Here is a 23,959-nt window from a genome sequence, read left to right as displayed (position 1 = left end):
ATCAAGAATGGTGAAGGTATCCTGTACATGTGAGTAAGCAATGCAGAGAGTATACAGGATTTGGGGTGGCAGGGGTTGAATGGGTGACAGCAAGGGAGTGAAGAGGCAACATGGGTACAGCACAAGCCTTGGTGGGAGGCAGGTGCAGTTAGAAAGAGTGGATTGGAAGGTATTAAAAAGATGGTGACACAGTTTTGCTAATGGAGTGGAGGAAGTCATTGACATTTTGTCTACAATGCTGTGCATGTCTCTTGACTGCATTAATGCATCAATCTAGGTGGAAACCTCTGACCAGGCCGCTATGTTCTGGTGTCATGGCCTTCACAGCCAGTCCTGGAGTGAGGATATCGGCCTCTGCAGGGTAGCTTTTGACTGAGTGCTTGCCCAGGTGCACAACAATCTTTTAAACTTGGTAGCAATGCCAAGGGCCCATTCAGGAATATCAAGGCACTAGCAAGTTGTTCCAGTTATAGAATGGGACAGTTAGGGCAGAGTAGATAATAAACAAGGTGAGTTTATTAAACTACAGTGAGAGAAACCCTCCATGAAACTCAGCGAAATTGATACTGTTTAGCCAAAAAAAAAATTCAGCCTCATGTCTATCCCCCTCTCCTACTCTACTGTAAACACAAACTTCTACTCTACTCACTTATTAATTCTTGACTGTCACATTATCCTCCCATTTTGCCTTTAAACTTGTAATCTCGTTACACTTTCCCTTCTCACTCAAACAGTTCCTCTATTGCTTTGTTCTAAGTTTCCGTTTCCCTGCACAATGCAGTTAAAAACAACTGATCATAATTCTTCCCTCCATAGGAGCCTGTCTCTTAAGAAATGTTCTCTGTTGTGGGTTTTCAGCATGGACAATAACTTTAGTCAATCTCTGACCAATCTACAATAAATAAATCAGTAACATCGTTAGGAGACAGCTTATATAATGACACCTGTGTGTGCAAAATGGAACGCAACACTATATGTGCCTATTGAAGCTTAGTACTTAAGAATAAACTAGATAAACATTCATTTTTACACTTGTAAGAATACAAGTTACATTTGGAAACAAAAAGGAAATGACTGGATAATGCCATGTCATGAGAATAGTGAAAACATTCAGTTAATTTTGACAATTGTAGTAACAGTACATATGAAAAAAACTGAGAAGGTATCTTGTCTTTTTGGTTAAAAAAAAAGAATCACTAAAAAGATACACTGGGACTAATTTATTTCAAAAGCGCTTCTTTGAGTCATACAGCTTAAGCTATTGTTTAGATTTATTTACTGGAAATTACGTGCTTGGGTTTATGGCTGTCAGGAGTAAGTAATAGCCTGCTGAGAGAAAAACTACCCAGATCATCTGCCTTTGAGGGTCCAGTGCAATAACAGACACTAATCCAGCTGTTCTCCTGAAAAGTCTCTGAAACAGTTCAATATTTCCTGAATGAACTCCATCTGCAACATCAGGCCCTAGTAACAGCTGCCAATGTTTAGTACAAACATCCAAGTGGTCCAGAATGCTGACTGAAAGCCATATAAAACGTCTCAACTTGTTCTTTTTACTTCAAGAACTAGCAGTTGGGCATCTTTTCAAATTAAATTCCCATTTTTAAAATTGGTGCAAAAATGTATTGGAAGTGATTATTTAGATATGAAAGTATAAATATTTACCTATCTTCAAGCTACATGTTAATCCAATTTGCATCTTTGTTAAAGAACTCATTTTATGCTAAATCAATTTTAAATTAATGAAACCTGGTTAGTCAATGGAACTTTTTATTCCAAATAGTCTATAGTTAAGTGCGTCACTGTCTAAATCAGTAACTATGCAAGGCATTTAAATCTATGTCACAACTAATCAAGTATTGCAACAAGACAAGGACAGAAATTCCTCTAAACTGGACTGTAACAAAATGAATAAATAAGGGCCATTAATGAGAATAGTGGGGAAAGCGGAGGAATGATCTTACCACTACAAATGTGCTATAACAAAACCAATAGTATTTTGGTAGCAATTTAGAAAGTTCAAATGTAATAGGTATCACATTTACATAGATGCTTGATAAAATTAACAATCCTGGTTCAACCTTTGGAATTCTCCCCATTCATACAACTTGCTCAATTATTCCAAGTCCAGATATATCCATCCAAATAAGTTTTCTCTAAATTCAGCCAAACTTAGTTGCATTGACAAACACTATGAAAGAGTAACCCATTTACAGGAATAAGATGAGTTATAGAAATGCCACTACATTCACTTTAAACAAGCAGCAACCAGGTGCCATGGAATAAAGCAACACTTAAAGCAATAATCAAATACCCTTTCACAGCCTATGCGTGACAGTCACCTCAAGTGTCTACTATAGCTACAGCACTCTCCACATTCCTAGCTTAAATAACATGCAATATAAAACAATGAAAGTTTCAGTAAAGAAAGCTGGCTTCTTGCTTGCAGAAGTTTCAAAGAAATATGGAGTAGATATCAGTACCTCTCTCATCTGATTCAGAGGTTGAGGATTCATGTCCTGAATACAAACCCGAAGTCAATACTTCCATATAATCTTGAGATGCTGTATTTTGTGCATAGTTTCTGTACTTTGGTAGTTATTTTATATGCAAAAGATCCCTGGTTCAAAACTGAGTAAAAGCATCAAAACTAGGCAATCTAAAATGTGAAGGAAGAATTGCAGCCATTCCAGGTGACACTAACAAAATGAGAAATGTTGTCTGTGTAAGCTTTTGTATAGTTTTAAGAGAGCAATCAAAATTATAGCTATTTTCACCCAAATTTAAAAAGTATGCAGGAAATTCTATTTGATTAATGCACTGGGTAATATAAAAACGTGGTGGATCTGAAATTGATTCTGAGATACTCAATACAGATGAAGGCTTCAATATATGAGTATCTCAGCAAACAGCAGGGGTTCACGCACACCAGAATGAAGAAAGTTTTTCTTAAACATTTAATGCAATAACACTACAGCATCATTCTGAAATCAACGAGTTAACCTCATGATTGAGCCATCAATAATTTCCTAACCTGAACAGGCCAGAACTCCACAACAAACTAATACTGCAGCCTCAAGAAACTTTAATAAAAACTGCTAGCAGTGAGTTTGAGCTGATTGTGCCATTGACACAGGTTTGGATTGGTTATTAGACTAAAAGTGGATGCAATGATGAAATTGTGTGCATAATGTTAAATTAAAATACAGCACATTTGAAATAAGTACAAGTAAAGTGTGCTGGGTACTTTATTTGGCAACATTTTGGACCAGCCTAAGCTGAAACTTGCAGTTTACTGAAGTAGATTGAACAAAACTCAGTACCCTCACTTGAAGCTGATGTATTTTTGAAAATCATGACTGCCAAGTGAAACAACTATCAATGGAATCATGGCTTCTCGTAGGAATCAATTTTAAAACCAGATTTAAGCTGTCAAGAACAATTTTTGCCTGGAAAAGCCAATGTAAAAGATGAAATACTGTAGCATACATATGCAGCACTGTGTGCATTCCTAGCTTAATAACATGCAACATAAAACAATGAAAGTTTCAGTGAAGAAAGCTGGCTTCTTGCTTGCAGATGTTTCAAAGAAATATGGAGTTGATATCAGTACACATTCCTCAAGTGTTGCAGCTGCACAGGTAAAGTACCAATTTCACAGTGGTACCTGTAATAGTACAGGTACAAACAGATTAATTAAAATAAAAAAGATTAAAAATGAAATTTACAGGGGATCTAAGATGGCAGCGATCTGAAGATCACACTACAGAGCTTCGCATTGCAGCAGGAGCAGGATGGTTCTTTAACCCACCCAACCCAGGTCATCAGGATTTCTTGGGTTATTGGAAAGAGCCCCAAGAAACATTTAAAAATTGACTTACCTGTATTTTCAGCTGTCCAGAAATGCCTAAAAAGGGAGGAGCAGCATCTGAGGGCAGGCCTTGCAGCTCAGCCTGCAGCAGCCTCCTCTCCAGGACCTGGTGAACCAGCTCTCGAAATCTCGCGAGATGTTGGGGAAACAGATTGAAGAGAAGCTGGCTCCAATCTTTCTCATGCTGAAGCATGAGCAGCAGCTGGGAGACCTGGAGAAGAGGATGGATGAGGTGGAGCACAAAATCCCAGTGGCGGAAGCTGATGCCAGTTCATTCAAGGAAGAGATCCAAGCCCTGAAGACGCAGGTTCATAATTTGTGTGACCAAGTGGATGATCTTGAAAACAGGGGCAGGAGAAAAAAAATTTGGATCATCGGTCTGCCTGAGGGTAAGGAAGGTGAGCGGCTTGCGGACTTTGTTGTAGATTGTCAAGGAATTTCAGAAGCCTTGGACGCTGGCATGAGAGGATTGAAGAGAGAAAGGGCTCACCGGGTCGCAGCATGGAGGTTGGGTCTGAGTCAACGCCCCCGTCCTTTCTTGGTGCGGTTCCATCATTACCAGGATAAAGAGTGTGTGTCATGGAGGCTTCCAGACTCAAGGGAAAGGATCCGAAGGCCCTAATTTACGAGGGGTCTAAGATCATGTTTTTTCAGGACTTTTCAGCAGCAGTGATCCAGAAATGAAAATCTTATGATGGTGTCAAAAGATTGAAGGAGCTTGGGATTCAATACTCAGATATCCGGCAGTGCTTCGGATCACCTTAGATGGATCCATGCATCTGTTTGATGCATCGGAGAAGGCAAGAGACTTTGTGGACAAACTAACCTAATTTAGACAATTGTAGTATGTATAAATATTGTTGCTTGGGTATGCGTTTATCATTCTGTAAAAGAAATGGAGGAAATCCGGTTGGAGCTTTGTTTTTCCCCTTTTTTTCCTCTATTGATAATAATTTGGTTCAAACTATGTCTGGCAGTGGTTAAGATACACATTTTAAATTTCTAAGTTAGGACATACCAAAGGATGGGTGGGGTTTGATTTCCCCTTTTTTTAAAAATAAAAGAATGTCTTTTTATTCATATTGATATTCTATGGGGTGTTTATTCTTTTTAGCTTGTGCTTGTGATGCGGCTCTAGCTGGGAGAAGTGAAGGGTGGTTGAGATGGTTAGATGCCTATTTATGGGCAGTTCGGGATGGATAGTTGTCCCTTCCGGGCAGGGGGTGAGTTCCCCTACTCAGCGCTATTGGCGCTTTATATGTTGGTTTGTTTTCTGGTTTTTGTATGTTTTAGTTTTAATAATTTTGTATGTTTGTTAAATGTAGTGGTTTTAGTTTATGTAGTTTTTATATTTGGTGGACGATGCGACACTAAGGCTCAGCAATTTGTGGGTCAGGTTCCTCCTCTGGAATTTGAATGTAATTGCAGAATATTATGGCTAATGACTTGATTAAACGGTGTACCTGGAATATCAAGGGAAGTCACTCACCAATTAAGAAGAAGGTGGTACTCTTGAGTCTTAGAAAGGAGGGTGGATATTGCTTTGTTACAGGAGACACATTTGGATGACAAGGAGCATCTGAAATTACAGCAGAATGGCTTTGACAGAGTTTATTTTTCATCATTTAATACCAATATAGCCACTCCCCTACTTCTGGTAAGGAAAAATCTCTCATTTAAATTGTTGGAATGTGTTAAAGACACATATGGGAGGTTTGTAATTCTTAAAGCCTTGATAAATGGGGAAGAATATGGCATTTTAAAATGTTTATTGTCCCCCAGCTCATCCTCTTAAAATCTTGGTAGATGCATTTCCTAAACTGATAAGTCTCAAGTCTCAGCACATTATAGGGGGAGATTTTAACTGCCTCATGGACCCCAGAGTGGACAGGTTGCCTAAAGGTCCCTTGATACTCTCTGCACAAACTAAACAGTTATGGGTCTGTGTGGGGAATTAGGGTTGGTGGACATCTGGAGGGGTCTCCACCCTACAGGTAGGGATTTCACATTTTTCTCCAATCCGCATAGAGGTCACACGTGGATTGATTTTTTTCTGCCCCCTGTGGTAACCCTGGATCTGGCGGCATCCTGTATGATTGGTAATATTGCCATCTCTGATCATGCTCCAATGTACTTCAAGGTTAAAATTAAGGATGTTACAGTTGATTCAAGGTACTGGCGAATGGACCCCTTTATTCTCATGGACAGCAAGTTTGTGGAGTATTTTTATAGGAAATTTCAGGCATTCCTAGACATCAACATAGACTTGGTTGATAGCTCATCTGTTCTCTGGGAAACTGCCAAGCTTAAGCCAGAGGGTTAGTTATTTCATCTTCCACAAGTAGGAAGCGGCAGAAGGGTGAGCAATGTCTCCTTGAAGCACGGTTGAAGGCAGCCGAGAAGGCATATTTTGACAGACCCTCGTTGGTCAAACTACAGAGGAATACGGTACTATGGTCTACACTAAATTCCGTGCTCACGCAGACGGCAAAGAAGGAGCTAGCTTTTGCAAAGCAAAGGTTATATGAGCATGGTGATAAGCCAGGCAAATACTTAGCATACTTTGCCAGAAAGAGGAGTGCCCCACAAACCATTGCAGCGATTAGGGAAGGGTCTGGGAACCTAACACACGATTCTAAAAAGAGTAATGTGGCGTTCCAGAGATTCTACTGGAAGTTATATCAGTCTGAGAATTGTGAGGAGGGGCAGGCCAAAATAGAATCCTTTTTTGACAGATCTGAAGCTCCTGGGCATGACTCCCGAACAACAGTCCTTCCTCAATGCCCTATTATCAGAGCAAGAAATGCAGGAAGCTGTGAGGCAGCTTCAGAGTGGAAAGGCGCCTGGTCCTGATGGATTTCCCAGTGAATTCTATAAAAGAATTTAAAAGTATACTGTCAGGCCCGATGCTAAATATGTTTAATGATTCATACAGTCATGATTGTCTCCCACCATCTCAGAGAGGCCAATATTTCACTTATCCTTAAAAAAAATGGAAGGATCCGGAAGACTGTGCTTCATACAGGCCCATCTCACTCTCAAATGTGGACTTTAAGATTCTCTCTAAGGCTCTTGTGTTAAGGCTGGAGACTCTGTTACCCTCTATTATTAAAGAGGATCAGACGGGCTTCATAAAGGGTCGCAGATCCTCCAATAACGTTAGGAGGCTGCTTAATGTAATTCAAGCATGCCAACAGCAGTCAATACAGGGATTGGTGATTTCTTTATATGCAGAGAAGGCATTTGACAGAGTTGAGTGGCTGTACCTTTTCTATACTCTAGACCGGTTTGGTCTGGGCGAAGTTTTCATAAGATGGGTAAAGGTTCTCTACAGTGTACCCCTCGCTGCGGTCATTACCAACGGGGTACGATCAAGCAATTTTAATATTTCTAGGGGCAGCCGGCAGGGCTGTCCCCTTTCACCATTACTTTTTACATTGGTGATTGAACCATTGGCAGAGGCCATTCGTGGGGATCTCAATGTATCAGCTCCAGAAGTGGGGTCAAAATTACACAAGATCTCACTATATGCAGATGATATTCTAATTTTCTTGACAAATCCAGCAGTCTCAGTGCCTTGCCTGATACAATGCATTCACGCATTTGGCGCTTTTTCAGGGTATAAGATTAATTTTGCTAAATCAGAGGCTATGCCTATGGGTGGTCTTATGAAAGAGTTGGCTCTTCAGAGTGACTATAGATTCCCATTTAGGTGGTCATGGTGGGGGGGGGGGGGGGGGGTTGTGTGTATTTGGGCATATTCGTTACTCCAGTTCTGGATTGGCTGTTCAAAGCCAATTTTACTCAATTATTTGAAAAAATTAAACAAGATCTCCAAAGATGGGAGGCACTTCCAGTCTCATGGCTGGGTCAGATAGCGCTTATTAAGATGAATATTCTCCCTTGTTTGCTATAACCTATACAGATGCTCCCCCTGATTTTCAAACAAACAAACACACAGACACTCAGGAGACTGAGCAGTTGGTTCAGCTCCTTTATCTGGCACCGTACACAGACCCTGATTAAATTAGCCAAACTGCAGTTGCCTCAGATTTGGGGGGGGGTAGTAGACCTTCCGGATATTAAAAATTACCAATTAAGCTCGCTTTTGACCTACGTAAGTGATCGGGTTTGTGGGGACCCTCTTTTAATATGGCTAGATATTGAAGTCTCCCAAGCAAGGTGCCCCCTTACCGGTTTGCTGTTTTTGGACAAGGGGAGGACAGTCAGGGAATATTGCCATAACCTAATAGTCATCAATACGGTAAAAGCATGGAGGGCAATTCAGCAGAGAGAAGGTAATATTGGCAAAACATCGTTGTTTACACCTTTAGTGAGTAAGCCGAGTTTTCAACCAGGTATGATAGATTCAGGATTTAAACATTGGGCAGCTAGGGGTATATCTTGCATGGGTGATTTAATGATGTCCTTCGATCAATTAGTACAGAAGTACGAGTTACCTAATAGAGACCTCTTTCGTTTTTTTTCAAGTTAGGGATTTTAGTCAAAAAAACCACACTTTTGACTGATCCCTACAAACCTGACATAGAAAGAGGGATACTAAGGGCTAAGAGTACACTGTCAGTACTCTATATCATCAATTGGGGGGTGCCACCTCAGATGAGTCTGATCGACTCTGCAAGATGTGGGAAAGAGAGCTGCGTGTTGAAGTTTCTTCAGAGGCATGGGAGGATATTTGGGAGAATGCAAGGAAGATATCAATTTGCAATGGGACCCATGCTTTACAGTTGAAGATTCTCCACAGGGTCCACTTAGCCCCAGACCGTTTGTCAAAATTTAAACCAGGGGTATCTTCAGCATGCCCCAAGTGCAAGGTCTATACGGGTACTCTTACCCATTATCTTTGGTCTTGTGACAGGCTTCAAACATATTGGAGCGCTGTGGTGGGTGCAATGGAGAGGATTTTAGGTGTAGGGGTGGAGAAGGACCCTATTTCGCTCCTTTTGGGCCTACCGATTTATTTCCTGCAGACTCACATAAGGAAAAACTTTTCAATATTCTTACATTCTGTGCAAGGAAGAATATCTTGCTAGTTTGGATATCAGAAAACCCCCCAGGCCTGTCGGGTTGGCGGAAGATTGGAATGGAGCATATTCCCTTGGATTTTCTCACAAATATGGTACACCACAAAACTAAGAATGTTTACAAGACATAGCAACCCTTTTGAAATACCTGGACACAGATTTATCTGCCACACTAACAAGGGCTTTTATATAGCCATAATGATTGTGTTTCATGAGTCCAATATCCAGGGAGGAGGAACTGTGAATGTATGAGTGTTTTGTTTGGCTGGGCTGAGTTATTACTATTTATTTGTTTGTTGTTAGGTAGTTATTTAGTTAGTTAGCTAGTTTAGGTTTTTTTTAATTTTATACTTCTCTATATATGTTTATACATTCGTATAAGAGGGTGGGTTGGGGAATTTTTTTATTATTTGGGTTTAGTTTTGTACTATTTTTGTACTGTTTTGAATTGCATTGTTTTGTATTGGTGTAATATTTAAAAATCTATTTTTTCTTAATAAAAATATATTATAAAAAATGAAACTTACTTCAGTATCTGAATAGAGAACGGTTTAGGAAAACAAAAAAGATTGATACTAAACTATTTCTTTTACTTGAAGATATCTGGTTAGTTGACAGACCTGTTCATTCTAAACAGACTACAGTTAAGTAGGTTACTGTTTAAAATCAGTAACTGTGTAAGGCATTTAAACTTTTGCTGCCACTAGTCAATTATTACAACTAGACATGGACAGAAATTCCTCCAAACTTGATTTAACAAAGTGAATAAATAAGAACTGTTAATGAGAATAAGTGGAGGAATAACATTATCGCTACAAATGCGCCATAACAAAATTGCTTCAATAGCATTTTTGAATTAATTTTACAAGTTGATAGCATGATGCATACACAATGGCGCAAACTCAAGAAGCACAATCAGGGGTCTCACTGGTGACGCAATGATGAGACCTGACCACAAGGGATGATAAACAAGGAGCGGCACTTTAAATGTGGAGGGGGGAAATAAGAGAAAATTTTTTTGGTTAAAATTGTAAAAATTGGAGACGTAATTTATATACGTCCAGGGCAATTCTGAGCAACAAAAAAAAAGGGTGTCACCAGGCCACAAACAGTGCTGATTGGGTCAAATTATCAAAAGCTTGATTAAAGAATAAGTTTTAAAGGACATCCTAGGAGGAGGAAAACGAGGTATAAAAGGACAAAGGGCAAAGGAAGAATAATCCAAAATTGAGGGCATAGACAACTGAAGGTAATGTTGGAGTATTAAAGCTGAGGATGCACAAGAAGATAGGATGAAAGGAGAGTAGTTATCTTGAATGGCTAAGAGGTTGCAGAAAATTACAGGGATAGGAAGGGGTGAAGCCAGAGGGATTTGAAAAATTAGATGGCAATTTTAAAAATAAGACATTACTTGACTGGAAGGCACATTCTAAGTTACCAAGCCCATAGATAATAGGAGAATGGGATTTGCTGAGACTTATGACGTCAGCAGTGAGGTAAATAGAGTTGCTAGCTCAGGAACAGAATTTGAAGCAGGGAGAAACCAAAAACAATTCAGTCTAAATATTCAATTCCTGCTCCTCCAGTATGTATGTCAGACAAGCAGTCATGTAATTTAGCAACAGATGACTTGAGATGGTGGTGAGGTAAAGGTGGAGCTCATCAGAGAACGTATGAAAACTAATGCTGTGCCAGTAGATGGTGCAGAGGGGCCTCTTGCAACTGGGAGACAGGATGAATCCAAGAACAGATCCTTGGGGGACACCACAGGTAGTGCTGCAGGAGAAGAACCCTTGAAAGTGATTCTCATTGTAGAATTCACCACAATGGATTAGTTGCCCGATTCAGGCACACCAATACCTGCCAGAGGCAGTTAAAATACCAACAACATTCACAAAGACCAATGCAATTAATCAAACTCGCTACTAAATTATGAAAAGAGGTTTTTTAAAAAAAACCTTCACACATGACATGGTTAGTTACTTTTACTTGCACAACATACAAAACCAGCATATTCTGCAGAACTTATTCCTCTGTTCAGTCCAGTTACCAGCAGACAATCAACCAACCCTGAAAGCACAGGGCCAGTTTCGATAAAAATAATGTTTTCTCAAAGATTTGACAGAAAGCAAAACAGGTTATTGTCCAATATTCCTGCCATTAAACATAATATTGCTAATATAAAACCATGAAATGCAACCTATTACAGACTTGTTGCAGTGGAACATCAATTCTGAGTCTCAGACCTCAATGTTTGTCTTGTGGCATAAGCCTATTAAATATGGTCAAAAAATTCTAAATGCACACATTCATTATTTTTAACATATTTGTATTTCGAGTGCCTAGAGTTTGAAAGTGGCTTTGAAACATGTGTGCCTCAAACCAACTCAGCCACAAAACCACAGAACCAATGCACAAGAGAACAGAGATGATACTGTCAAGTATCTGGTTTCTTACTTCAGTGCAATTGTTTAAAATTTCTTACCTATACACTGGGTAAACCACGTACACCACTATTCAGGAAAGGAGAGAGAGTTTGATTTTATAGTGCAAGAATTTGTTCAATCAAGTGAGAAATCAATTTTCCGGCTGAAATACCACTTTCTGGGAGCCAATCCATCCTGATAAACCTGTCCAGCCTGATTGGTCCCTAAAGGGACAGGCCAATCAGATGTTAGTCCTGCAGCTGGCTCCAAGCACAGCAACAGCTTAACCGGCTTCCCTTCCCTGGCCTCAAACTCCTCTGGTTTTTCCCCACCCAGCCAATTTCTCACTAATTCACACAAAGTTCTGCTAATTTTATTGGGGTATTGCTTCAAACTTACTCTGCACAACAATTTAACAGCACTGATTCTCAACACAGATCAGGCTGGAGCCTAGAAAAGATCAATGGCACTTAGGATAACCTCAAAGGGAAATAGCTGGAGGATCGAAAAGGAGGGAACAAAAACACATGAATGAAAGAGCATGCGAGTAGAAGAGAGAGAGGGAGAGTGTAGAAGGTGGAAATAAACATACAAATCTGCATGTTGGTCAACAATCATCTTTAATCTCATCTTTAAAGTCCTGTTCGCCAGCCTCCTCCATACCAATTCTCAAATACAATGTACGCAGAAACTTGCTGTCATATCTTGCCTTTACAAATCCCTTTTCTTCCATGTTTGCACCCACTATTTTAGGTCAATGATTTCATAACCCTTGTCCTCTTTTACAAGTTCCTCAGCTGCCACATCCTCTTCTACCTCTACAACCTCTAAGTCCATGTATATGATTATTCTACTCTTGGCCAATAGAAATTGGCTGGCTTCCACTGCCTCAATTTCACCACAGATGGTGCGACCTGCAGTCATCATTTCCCAGTACACTTGGATTTTGTTCCTAAACACATCTGCTGTGTGCATTTTCATCTTCAGAAACAGTTCAATTCGACCACACCTTCAATCCACACCTCCAGCTTCTCCCACAGCTTTCCTGGTGTTAGATTTCTTTCACCCTCCCCCATCCAGCCTTTATGAAATATATTAGGATGTTTGCTAAATCAAAGTTTCTATACTGCACAAAAATAAGTTTCTGTTTGAGAGATTAACTCCATTCTAAATTCAAATCAAATTCTAGCAGCACTCGATTAAAAATTACAGGTTCTAAACAAACATCACTAGGCCAACTTAGTATATAGATTTATATCAGAATGAGATGGTATGGATGTAAAGGTTCAGAAAATTGTTTTAACTGGAACTCAGTTTTAAAATTATGAAAGCTTTTGGAGGGTGAATAGTGAAAGATTACTCCCATTACTTGTTGAACTCAGTAAGTAGGAAGCAATATTAAGCTAATAAAAAGGTATATCAAAAATGTATTAAAGAAATAGCCAATTTGAAAAATATTCTGATTATAGAGTATTAGCATAATAAATTTAGTTCCTATCAAAGATCAAAACAACTATTACCAAAATTACATTTCTAATTTTCCAAACAGCTTCTAAAACTTCAATTCCAAACAAAAATCACCATCAATTGTATTTCCTTAAATCCAGAATCTCAAAACTCTGGAAATATAGATAGCTGTAACCAAGGTAGACAAGCAGGAAGCTGGAAAAACAGCAAGCCAGATGGCATCGGGAGGTGGAGTAGTTGACTTTGAGTGTAACCCTGAAAAGTCAATTTCTGCACCTCCTGATGCGGCCTGGCTTGCTGCGTTCTTCCAACCTCCTGCCGGTCTACTTTGGATTCTAGCATCTACAGTTTTTTGTCTTTAAGCAACATCAGCACAGAATCAAATTATATTGAACTATCCAATAACCCGATAGAAGGACAGATTGCCAAACTATTGGTTATAACAGCTGCTTATTCTAGAATATTTCCATTTTTGTCAGTGTACCATGTAAGTGCTCTCGCATGGAAATGTGACTGTCACAGATTCTGGTTGCTACAATTCAAATTATATTCCATAATTCACGACAAAAGCATCTCTAGCTAAAGACCAAAAAAATAGTTAAACTAATATGAAACATGCTACTGCTAAGCCTAAAACGTGAAAATATAGATTTTTCTTTTCCTACAGGAAATGGACAAATGTTTTCAGAAGAATACATCCCACACAGACTTTGGATTAGTCAGACATGCCTGAATAAACTATACATTTTCGTACTTCTTCGGTTGATGAATATTCAAAGTGCAAAAATATCCAGGTTCAAACTTACAAATGAATGGCTCAGGAATCAGGAGTGATAACAAATTACTTCATGATGTACGCATGAATGAAATTTTTCTCACTGATACAAATTTAAGTGACTAATAACAGGAGGAAATATAGCAAACAAAATTCTCGTGTACCATAAGATTTACTCAGATTGCCACTTGAATGGAAAGAAACAAAAGCAATGACTATAAAGCTTTTAATGTAAAAGAACACAAAAGCAATACATAGAAGCAGTCAAATAAAATGAGGCACCAAACCAGAGAAAGAAATATATAGACTGATGATCAAAAGCATCAAAGAAGTATATTTTGAGAAGTGTGCTATGGAATGAAAGGGAGATAAGTGGAGATGTTTATGGAGAGTGTTCCAGGGATTAGGGTGTAGGTACTGATTAGAGTGAAGTGGCTAAGACCAGGGATGTGAGAGAGGCCACAAAACAGAATATTCTGTGGGTTTCAGGATTGAAGGAGATCAGCAAGATAGTAAGGGTTGAAACCATGAACAGATTTGATTAAGAATAGCAACATCAAGCAGCATCACACTTGGAGTCAAAATATTATGGCAAATTGGTGGCAGTGTGGGAAGGAAAAGAAAGCATATCCTGCACTCCAGATCCCACTCCTTACAGTATGTACTGCCCAACGTGCATAAAGATTGATGAATTGAGAACAGACTTGTTCTGCCACATAAAGGCCCATGGCAGAAACTCAACTGAGCAGACATTAATAATTAATTGAGGGACCTAAAACTTAAGCACAGGTGGTTTTAGATGACAAACTTACAGAAGGCTGAGACTAACTTAAAATGTGTTGAAATAACTGTGTAGAGATAATAAATACATGAAAGATGAGCTAGCAGATTAGCTGCAACAAGTTGAAAATGCACAATAATAAAATTAGCACAAATACATGGCGCGAAATTAATCTCATCATGGTAGTTACATTAGTCTTGCCCAGATTTGGTTTCCAGAGAGGGGTGAAAACAGTGGTTAGGGAACAGATGTTGATCCTTCCAATCTTTAATGAGAAACTTTCTGTTTATCCAATGCTGGATGTCAGACTAACAGTCTGACAATTTATAGAGACTGTGATGGGATCAATAAAGATGATAGGGAGATAAAGCGGTGTGCTGTCAGTTTCTGAGGTATGCTGATGTGCTTTCACAGATTGCAGAGGCGTAACACATGCATGTGGAATGGGAAGAAGCCAAGGATAGATCCTTGAAGCTCCCAGAGACAAAAGTGCAGTTGCAGTAAGAGATGCCATTGCAGATTACTTAGTACCAGTCAATTTCTAGAGCCCAGTTACAGAGCAACAAAACAGAAACTTAGAATGGATAGGCATGACTTTTCTATTGATAAGGAATTGGGTGAAAGTTAAAATTAAGGGATGTAGCGAGAAATTACTATACAATTATTCTAAATCCTGCAAAATTATTGATCATGCAGTGGTAATCAAGATGAACTTGCTAAAACTAAAATCGGTTCTCTTTGGTGTTGCCATTTATTTAAATGAAATGCAAGAACTAGATTCTAATGCATAAGATCAATAGTGCAAGAAAAGGTGTCGGCTATTTACCTCTCCCAGCCTGCTCTACCAGTTAGGTCACAATACCAATTGTTAGAAGAGCACTTGCAATGATCATTTTGGTTAAGAGCAAAATTGAACCCTAATAAAAAGTACAGACAATATACATGAATTTGAAAGTTGTGCGTGAGAAATCATGTATCACAAACTTGATTGGAGTTTTTTGAGGAAGTAACAAAGAGGATTGATGAGGGCAGAGCGGTAGATGTAATCTATATGGACTTCAGTAAGGTGTTCGACAAGGTTCCCCATGAGAGACTGATTAGCAAGGTTAGATCTCATGGAATACAGGGAGAACTAGCCGTTTGGATATAGAACTGGCTCAAAGGTAGAAGACAGAGGATGGTGATGGAGGGTTGTTTTTCAGACTGGAGGCCTGTGACCAGTGGAGTGCCACAAGGATCGGTACTGGGTCCTTTACTTTTTGTCATTTGCATGCGAGCATAAGAGGTACAGTTAGTAAGTTTGCAGATGACACCAAAATTGGAGGTGTAGTGGACAGCGAAGAGGATTACCTCAGATTACAACAGAATCTGGGACCAGATGGGCTAATGGGCTGAAGAGTGGCAGGTGGAGTTTAATTTAAATAAATGCGAGGTGCTGCATTTTGGGAAGGCAAATCTTAGCAGGACTTATACACTTAATGGTAAGGTGCTAGGGAGTGTTGCTGAACAAAGAGACCTTGGAGTGCAAGTTCATAGTTCCTTGAAAGTAGAGCCACAGGTAGATAGGATAGTGAAGAGGGCGTTTGGTACGCTTTACTTTATTGGTCAGAGTATTGAATACAGGAGTCGGGAGGTCATGTTGCAGCTCTACAGGACATTGGTTAGGCCACTGTTGGAATATTGCGTGCAACTCTGATCTCCTTCTTATCGGAAAGATGTTGTGAAATTTGAAAGGGTTCAGAAAAGATTTACAAGGATGTTGCCAGGGTTGGAGGATTTGAGCTATAGGGAGAGGCTGAACAAGCTGGGGCTGTTTTCCCTGGAGCGTCGGAGGCTGAGGGGTGACCTTATAGAGGTTTACAAATTATGAGGGGCATAGATAGGATAAATAGGCAAAGTCTTTTCCCTCGGGTCCGAGAGTCCAGACTAGAGGGCATAGGTTTAGGATGAGGGAACAAAGATATAAAAGGGACCTACAGGGCAACATTTTCACAGAGGATGGTAAGTGTATGGAATGAGCTGCAGGAGGAAGTGATGGAGGCTGGGACAATTGCAACATTTAAGAGGTATCTGGATGGGTATATGAATAGGAAGGGTTTGGAGTGATATGGGTCGGCTGTTGGCAGGTGGGACGAGATTGGGTTGGGATACCTGGTTGGCATGGACCGAAGGGTCTGTTTCCATGCTGTACACCTCTATGACTCTATATAGGATTTTAAATAATGTCAAACCTACTATACAGATATACTGAAAATTCTGTCTCAATACAACTCAACAATTTAAACACCACAGAACATACTCAATGAGAAAACTCAACAGGAACATTCGTGCCACAAAAACAGAGTGAGACCTCTCAGGTCAATGACCTTTCATTTAACTGTAGGGATCTCATCGTTTAGTAGTAAGAAAATGACAGCAAAGAACCAACCAATGAGTCTATGTTGTTGAGTGTAAGTTTTGCAGTTTTAATTCATTAACGTAGAACAAAATCTTCCCTCTCCAACGTATGTTCAGCTATCCCTATATAATGGTCATGGAAAGTTAGAAGAAAACATTGCACTGAATGGAACTGGCTGTTATGGGGCAAATGAGAGTTTGAAGTAAGTGGAGCAGTATCATTTTTCCATAACATGTATTTTTCAGAGCAGCCATGATTAAGTGGATTCAAAATGAAATCCACTTAATTATAAAAACTTACATAAATTACAAACAAGATGCATTCAAGAAGAACAAACTGTTGCTTTTAATCCATATTCCTACACTTAAGAAAAAAAAAGGTTGATTCAGCAAATGTAATGAGCTGCTGAAATTTTACAAAACGTGCACAAATAAGCTTTCATGAGCCATTCAACTCGAGATTATCAAATCGGCTTTCACTTGACACTCACAATGTGCACTTAAAAAACATGACTCTAGGAAATTGCATGCACCTGGCCATTTTTCCCTTTCTTAACCCAGAGACACCAAATTTGTGGACCCTCACAGCCAACACAGAACAGAATATCAAGTATATAATTCACACAGTTCAGCATTAGACAGAGCAGTGCATTTATTACTTCCTACTGACAAATTGAAAGACCAGACTGAATTTTTGCAGCAAGACTCAAAATTTTCCAGAAAAGCTTTCAAAGAAAAGTTTTGCCAAAATACTGACATCACAAAATGATGTAATATTATCAAAAACAAATCAGAAAAAACATGTTCATTTCCAAACACATCAGTTAGGAGAATAACCTCAAAACATGCTAAGTGATCCACATTGTTGTCATTTTTTGCAAACCTATTTCAAACACAGATATTAAGATATCTTAGGACGTTAAAAAAAACTCCCAATAATGAAGTAAACGCTCCACATTATATAGCTAACGAATATCAACCGATCCACAATTGAAGAACTACGCTTGAACATCTCTGGCTTGATGCAGGATTTTTAAAAATAGCAATCATAAGGTGGAAAGCAAGCTATCAGACAGACCTAGAATGGCAATTGCCAAAAGAACTGGTGATAACATGAGGAAAAACGATGTGATTAGTTTGATTTTGGAATGCACTTGGAGGTGCATAGGGAAGTGGATACAGAGTTCATAACCTCCAAAAGGAAGCTGGATAAATATCTGGAGAAAAAAAAGATATGTGGAGAGGAGACTAATTGAATCCTTCCACAAAAGGACAGTGCAGATTCAATGGACTGTGTGGTTTCCTTTACTGCTGTACAGTTCTACGATTCTTGCGAAAAGGGAGATTTTGCAACATCTGAAATTCTCCAATCAAAAAACTTTACAATTCACTCCATGACATCCAGTTATAATTCCCAATCATATATAGTTTCCCCACTAAAGGTTAGTGACTTTTGTGAAAATGTCTAAGCAGAAGTCCTACATTGCCTTTGTCTATTTTGAACCCAAAGGCATGGTTTAGTTTAAGGGTGTCATTTACAGAATTATCCAAAACACAGTCTTGCATACCTCAACAGGGACCTATCTCAACCATCCTCAGATGGAAAAACTGGGGCTTTTCCAGTCTTTCTTCATGAGTCGGTCCAATTCTGAACTGTTTCCAATCCTTGAATCTCTTATTGAATCTCAGTGGAAAACGTGCATGAATATTAAATAACAGGAATAGGCAAGCTTACAACATCATTGTAGATAATGATAAACACTATGTATGACCACTTGGGTAAAATAACAAAATTTAAAATTATTATTTCCACACAAGATACAAGTGCGTGCCAAAAACCAATGGTGAGCTTAGTCCAAAGTTTTTTTTAAATTAGACAGGTATTTGAAAGAGGAAAATATTGAAAGATGAACGAGGAAGGAGATGAGAAAATTAGACCAAATAGTTTAGAAAGTAACAGTATCAGGCCAAACTTAATTGGCCAAGTAACCCATGATATAACATTAAGATTTTAAATATACTTCACAGAATGGAGGCCTACAATTCATTACACTTTTGACCAAAGGTTTAAGCAACCAGTGAATCAATAGATCAATTTCTCAAGCACTTAGGATTTAAATTTCATTCCTCTTTCCTTAAAGCAAAGTTTACTTTTCATAATACAACTACAAGTAATGAGACAACAGTTTGCTATCATCCATCTGAAAATGTTTCAGTGGATCATGCATTCAAACTTAGATTATACAGAGTAGTAGGCTCAGTGGTTATTGTATTATAAATTGTTCACAGAATCTAGGGATGTGCTGGTTAGGTGGATTAACAATGGTAAGTGTGAGGTTTGAGAATAGGCTGGGGGGGGGGGGGGTGGAGAAACGGGCAGGAAGAGGAGAGGTGGTGGTGTGCTCTTCAGAGGGTCAGCGTAGACCCGATGGGCTGAATGGTATGATTTGGCACTATAGGGATTCTCTGATTAAAAGCTCTAAGATGTATAAATTTGTTGTTAGGAAACAAAACATTTTAGTGATATTTGGAAGCAAACTTTAATAGCCCTCAGCTAATGTAACTTCTTCAGCGGATCGGTATGGACTCGATGGGCTGAATGATCTCCTTCCACACTGTAGAGTTTCTTTGATTCTGCTTACATTTTCCTTCCCAGTGTCTGTGTAATCCACATTGTTTACTGCTCTGTCATTTCCAACTTCAATTATTTGGATAGGTGTGCAATGTCTCTTGCTTAACACATTTGGCCTGGAAGGTCTGACTTTTTCCTCCTCCTTGAAGACAATGGTTTCAACTTTGAGATGTTGAAAGTATTTGATAAATGTCAATTTCCTCAATTTGACCATGTGACAAAACTCCAAATGAAACATTAACAATTCTCTCATCCACTCCAATTGTCTGTTACATGAAATACCAAACTTTTTTCCCTCTATACCTCCAACTTTCAGTTGTATCATGTAAACGTTCTCATTGAAAATGTAAAACACCGACTCAGGATGTGCATCAAATGAATACTTGGGAGTTAACAGAAAACTAGTCATAAGCCTTACTTTTAAAAAATGCACTTAGAGAATATTGCACAGTATTGGCATAATTATTCTGACTTAAAGCAGAGTGACTGGAAACATAGTTCAAACATTCACAATCCCAGCATACAAAGCTCAAAGTACTGGATATCACGCCATCAATGACGTTTTTTAAAAAAGAAATCTTGCAAATCTACATCACAAGCACCACTTCTGGCTCTTCACAAACTCACTGTATTACAACTGTACTAAGGAGTGCCAATTACATAATTGGACTACAGAGGATAGGGAAATTATGAGGGCAGCACCTTGGGTAGGAACATGTGCAACATTGGACCTTCTGCTTAACCCCAGATAAACATGATGGCTGACATCAAGACCATTCAAGACTATTTTTTTAATACCAAATGTGTACAAGAGATGATGCCAAACACAAAATGCCTAGAGTTTTTATACAGAATTAAAAGGCACACTAACAACTTGACAGAATTCCAAAATATGCCACAAGCTAATGATCTTTTTAATTCATAACCTAATTTATATTGTATAAATTTCAAATTGAATTATAATTAGAGATAACAATATATCCAGTTGGTATAACCTCAATTACTGCAAACTCTTAAAAATATGGATTTCACTCGAACAGATTTGATACCTACTAAATTAGATCTGATATCTCCCACATCAAACTTAAATCACAGTTCAGCTGGCAGATAACCAACTTGCATTTGTGCCTCCGCTGTTATGTAACTCGGCGAATATCGCAAAATAGAGTACTTCAAAACGAACTGAATCCTATTTTTGGTTACATGCGAATAATTAGAACTCCACCTCAAACGAAGAGTGAAATAGATGGCTAATGTTTCGGGTAAGATGCGCTGATTCATTGGTATCTAATTTATTGATTCAAAACAATGAAAAGTTTTACACGTCAATTAAGAGTCTCGGTGGGGTAGAGCACCTGAATCAAAATCGTTGCTCACAAAGAATCACTGGCTTAAGAAAGGCTGGCATTGCGAGTTCATCAAACCGATTACTATGTTTAATCACTGCTCAGCCTTGGGACAATGGCCAATACTGCAATCGGGAACTTGACGTTTCCAGACACGACTTTCACAACTGGCCACTAAATGTTTGGGAAGGATTAGAGAGAGAAAAAAAACACACAACCCAAGGCGAAACGGGACCATCCTTTGCACATGACTCCCACTTCAGTTTGCAACCCCCAACACAAGTGGCTGACCCAAACCACCCCCCCCCCCCCCCCCTCCTCCTCACCCCGGCTGCCGGGGGGAGGGGGGGGGGGGGGGGGTGCTGACCTGACAGGCCCCAAGTCAGACCAACCGGTACCTCCTCCTCCACCCACCGCCCCACATACTCCTCGGGCTCTACCGTCAGGTAGAAGCAAGTGAGGGGGGTGGGGGGGGGGGGTTCGGCCCTGATCCCCGGGCTCCCTCACTGCCCACCGCTCTCCTTCTCGTTCCCATTCACCGAGTCACGTACCTGAGGCGCTGCAGTCGGCGCACACTTCGTTGGGCCGCAGCTTTCGGGACATTTCTGCTCCCTCGCTCTCTCTCGATAACGATTCCCCCGGTCTCCGCTGATTTATTCCCAGCGCTCACCACCCCCTCCACCTCCTCCTCCTCCTTCTTCTTCCCGCCCCCTCCTCCTCCTCCTCCTCCTCCCTCCCGGTCCTACCCTGAACCCCCCACCCCCAACCGCCCCACTTCTCCAGCCCTTCCTCCGACACCGCCGGCTCTCCAAACCTCCCAGGGCCGGTGTGTTCAGCGCAGACGCGTCCGGTTCGAGACAAGTTACTGGAAAACCGCAGCTCTCGCCCGCCCGCCCCCATTCCCAGAGCGACCTGGAAGTGACGACACAGCCCTGCCCGCGCCGCGCATCCCAACCTACTGCTGGTGGAATTCCCACGCGCGTCATCTGACTGGCAGCCCGACTCCCCCAATAGACCGGCGGTCTGTAAACCATTACGTCACCGCACGCCAATCCGCCTCCCCCAGCCAGCAAGTTTGGTGGATACTGGCTTATGAACCTGAAACTCCGGGTGGGGGAGCAGGAAGTGGAAGGAGGCGACCGCCGCAAGGTATGTTGGGATTTGTAGTTCTCCCCAGACAGCAGGCGCTAGGGTGATGTCATTGCTCAGCCTGGAGTATATTGGGTTGCCTACCCATATTTATACATATTAGAGTTATTTTCCCGGAGTTGGTCAAAAAGAAGTTGCTCGTTTTAAATTGCAAATTGCCACTAATATTCCTAACCTCAACGGAGGAACTACAGCTCCCAGGAGGTTTTAAGACAGCGCATCTCTAAAATTGTAGATAATGGGGTTGGCCATAAAATTAAATATATAACTATTAATTTTTTTCGCTGATCAGTAACTATGCTGAATGCACAAAAAATAATAGTTGATACTATCTAGTCACTTTGTAGATTTTCTTCACATTATTTGAAATCTACGTTCCATACGTATTTTCAATCTGCATATTTCCCCCACAGTAACTTGGTAATTCCTCACCCTTCGATTTTCTCCTACTTCCTCTTTTCCTATACAGTGAAAGCAAGAATTACAGCGCTTCCTATCGTCCGATATTCAGCTGCCGAGCAATATAGGGATTGGTGCCTGTTGCCAGGGGTTTGACTGTCTGCTGCAAAGGTAGTTTGCATGATATTTGGAAGAGAAGAATGATATCAGAATGATTTCTGCGAGAAAGGTGGCAGAAAAATATCCGTTGCATTATTTGGTTTGGCATAATAAATACAAGGATCTGGAAAAGGAACTTAGCACCAAGCAGGTGGGTGATGTATGTGTGTTTATGGGGTGGTGCAATGCAAGTGCAATTGACTAAATGTTATCAGATGCAGTACATATGGCAGTTTAATTATATATCGGAAATTAAATGCTGCCAGTCAGAAGAATTGAAGATAATCTATTTTTTCTACGTTAAAAATGCTCGTGGTCTCGAATTGTGACCATATCCATTTTCGTGCGTTGGGTTGGATGGAATTGTGCTAGTGCCGTACAATTAGCTGATTCCTTCGTTGGGTTAGGTATTGTCTCAATGTGCTTTTTTCCAATAAGGATTAAAAACCGTGATCGCGACGCTTTCATTCTATATTGACTTTCTGTCCGTATTTTCTTCGGTCATTTAAAGTCGAAATGTGTGGTTACTATTCTCCGCTTACTATGTTATATGGAAATGAGGCATCCATAGTAATACGGGAACCATACGTGTTCTGTCGTGGAAAGAAGATTATGCCAAGTGCTTTAAAATATTCCCGTAAACTCTGCTACCCGTTTAACACCCCAAAACGAAATCCTGAAATGGGTTCCAATTTATCAGTCGGTCTCCGAAAGGAAGTTGCCATAGTTTTTGTGTCTGCATCTGAAAACAAAATCAGGTTGTTCTGTCAATATTTTGCGAAAGTGAAGCAACCAGAAGCTTAACGCCAACTGCACTTAGGTTCAAAATAAACCACAAACTAAGCAAGCCTGGTTTATTTATTTAAAATAAACCTATCTTGAGAAGATCTGGTATTTCGATTTAGTTCTAAACTGTGCGGAGCCAAAAAGAAATTCCGTAGTGTTACACCTGTTTCCTATCATTACTGATAAATATTGTTTAATGTTCTGTCGTACCGTCTGATGTAGCTTTCTGGCTAGAATCAAACGACGTTTGATGAATTACAAAATCCTTTTGGGTCTGAATGTCGTTTCAGCGTAGTTTTTTCTGATGTCCAATGGCTCCGACAGACACTTGATACAAGAAGCTAGAGAAAAGGACGGGATTGGCATCTCTGTAGCGGCACGCTTTCAAGAGCAGGATGCACAGTTAATCGCGCAGGCGCCAGTCACTCCGCTCCCTGCACGCTGTACTGTCCAGTTGTAACACCGCTTTTCCGAGCACCGGCTCTATGTCAAACCAAGCTGATTGACTTTTGAGACAGTGAAAATTTGCTACATGGCATAGAAGTGATGAGCAACGGGGAAATGATTGCATTAATTAAATTGTCAGCATCATATTATTTTGTTCAACCATTTCAATTAATAGTTAGAAAAGGCAAGAAAGGGTATTCGACAGATGTTAGCGAGAGAAAGCCGGCAATATAAACCAAATCTCCGTAACCAGAATTGTTCGTTCCCACATGCGGACTT

General features: G+C 40.0%; 2 protein-coding genes across 10 annotated transcripts in view; one reads left to right on the top strand and one right to left on the bottom strand.

The window, feature by feature from the left end:
- Positions 1–21,417, bottom strand: part of git1 (G protein-coupled receptor kinase interacting ArfGAP 1) — a 220,828-nt gene extending 199,411 nt beyond the window's left edge. For 7 of the 8 annotated variants that reach the window (XM_072589745.1, XM_072589750.1, XM_072589746.1 and 4 more), the window contains exon 1: positions 21,292–21,417. In XM_072589745.1, the coding sequence (XP_072445846.1) occupies positions 21,292–21,343 (52 nt within the window). In that variant the 5' untranslated portion in view covers positions 21,344–21,417. Of the gene's footprint in view, positions 1–3,881; positions 4,762–21,291 lie in introns of those variants that run through there. The other variant, XM_072589752.1, reaches the window with a different exon arrangement.
- Positions 21,418–21,792: 375 nt separating this feature from the next.
- The window catches only part of ankrd13b (ankyrin repeat domain 13B), a 376,259-nt gene continuing 374,092 nt past the window's right edge, over positions 21,793–23,959 (top strand). The window contains exons 1-2 of one of the 2 annotated variants that reach the window (XM_072589741.1): positions 21,793–21,889; positions 22,359–22,598. In XM_072589741.1, coding sequence (XP_072445842.1) covers positions 22,500–22,598 — 99 coding nt within the window. In that variant the 5' untranslated portion in view covers positions 21,793–21,889; positions 22,359–22,499. Of the gene's footprint in view, positions 21,890–22,358; positions 22,599–23,959 lie in introns of those variants that run through there. The other variant, XM_072589742.1, reaches the window with a different exon arrangement.

Source organism: Chiloscyllium punctatum, chromosome 19 (genome assembly GCF_047496795.1).
Source record: "Chiloscyllium punctatum isolate Juve2018m chromosome 19, sChiPun1.3, whole genome shotgun sequence".
Classification (NCBI taxonomy): domain Eukaryota; kingdom Metazoa; phylum Chordata; class Chondrichthyes; order Orectolobiformes; family Hemiscylliidae; genus Chiloscyllium; species Chiloscyllium punctatum.
Note: the sequence above shows the minus strand (reverse complement) of the source record. Positions and strands in the feature narration are given on the sequence as shown.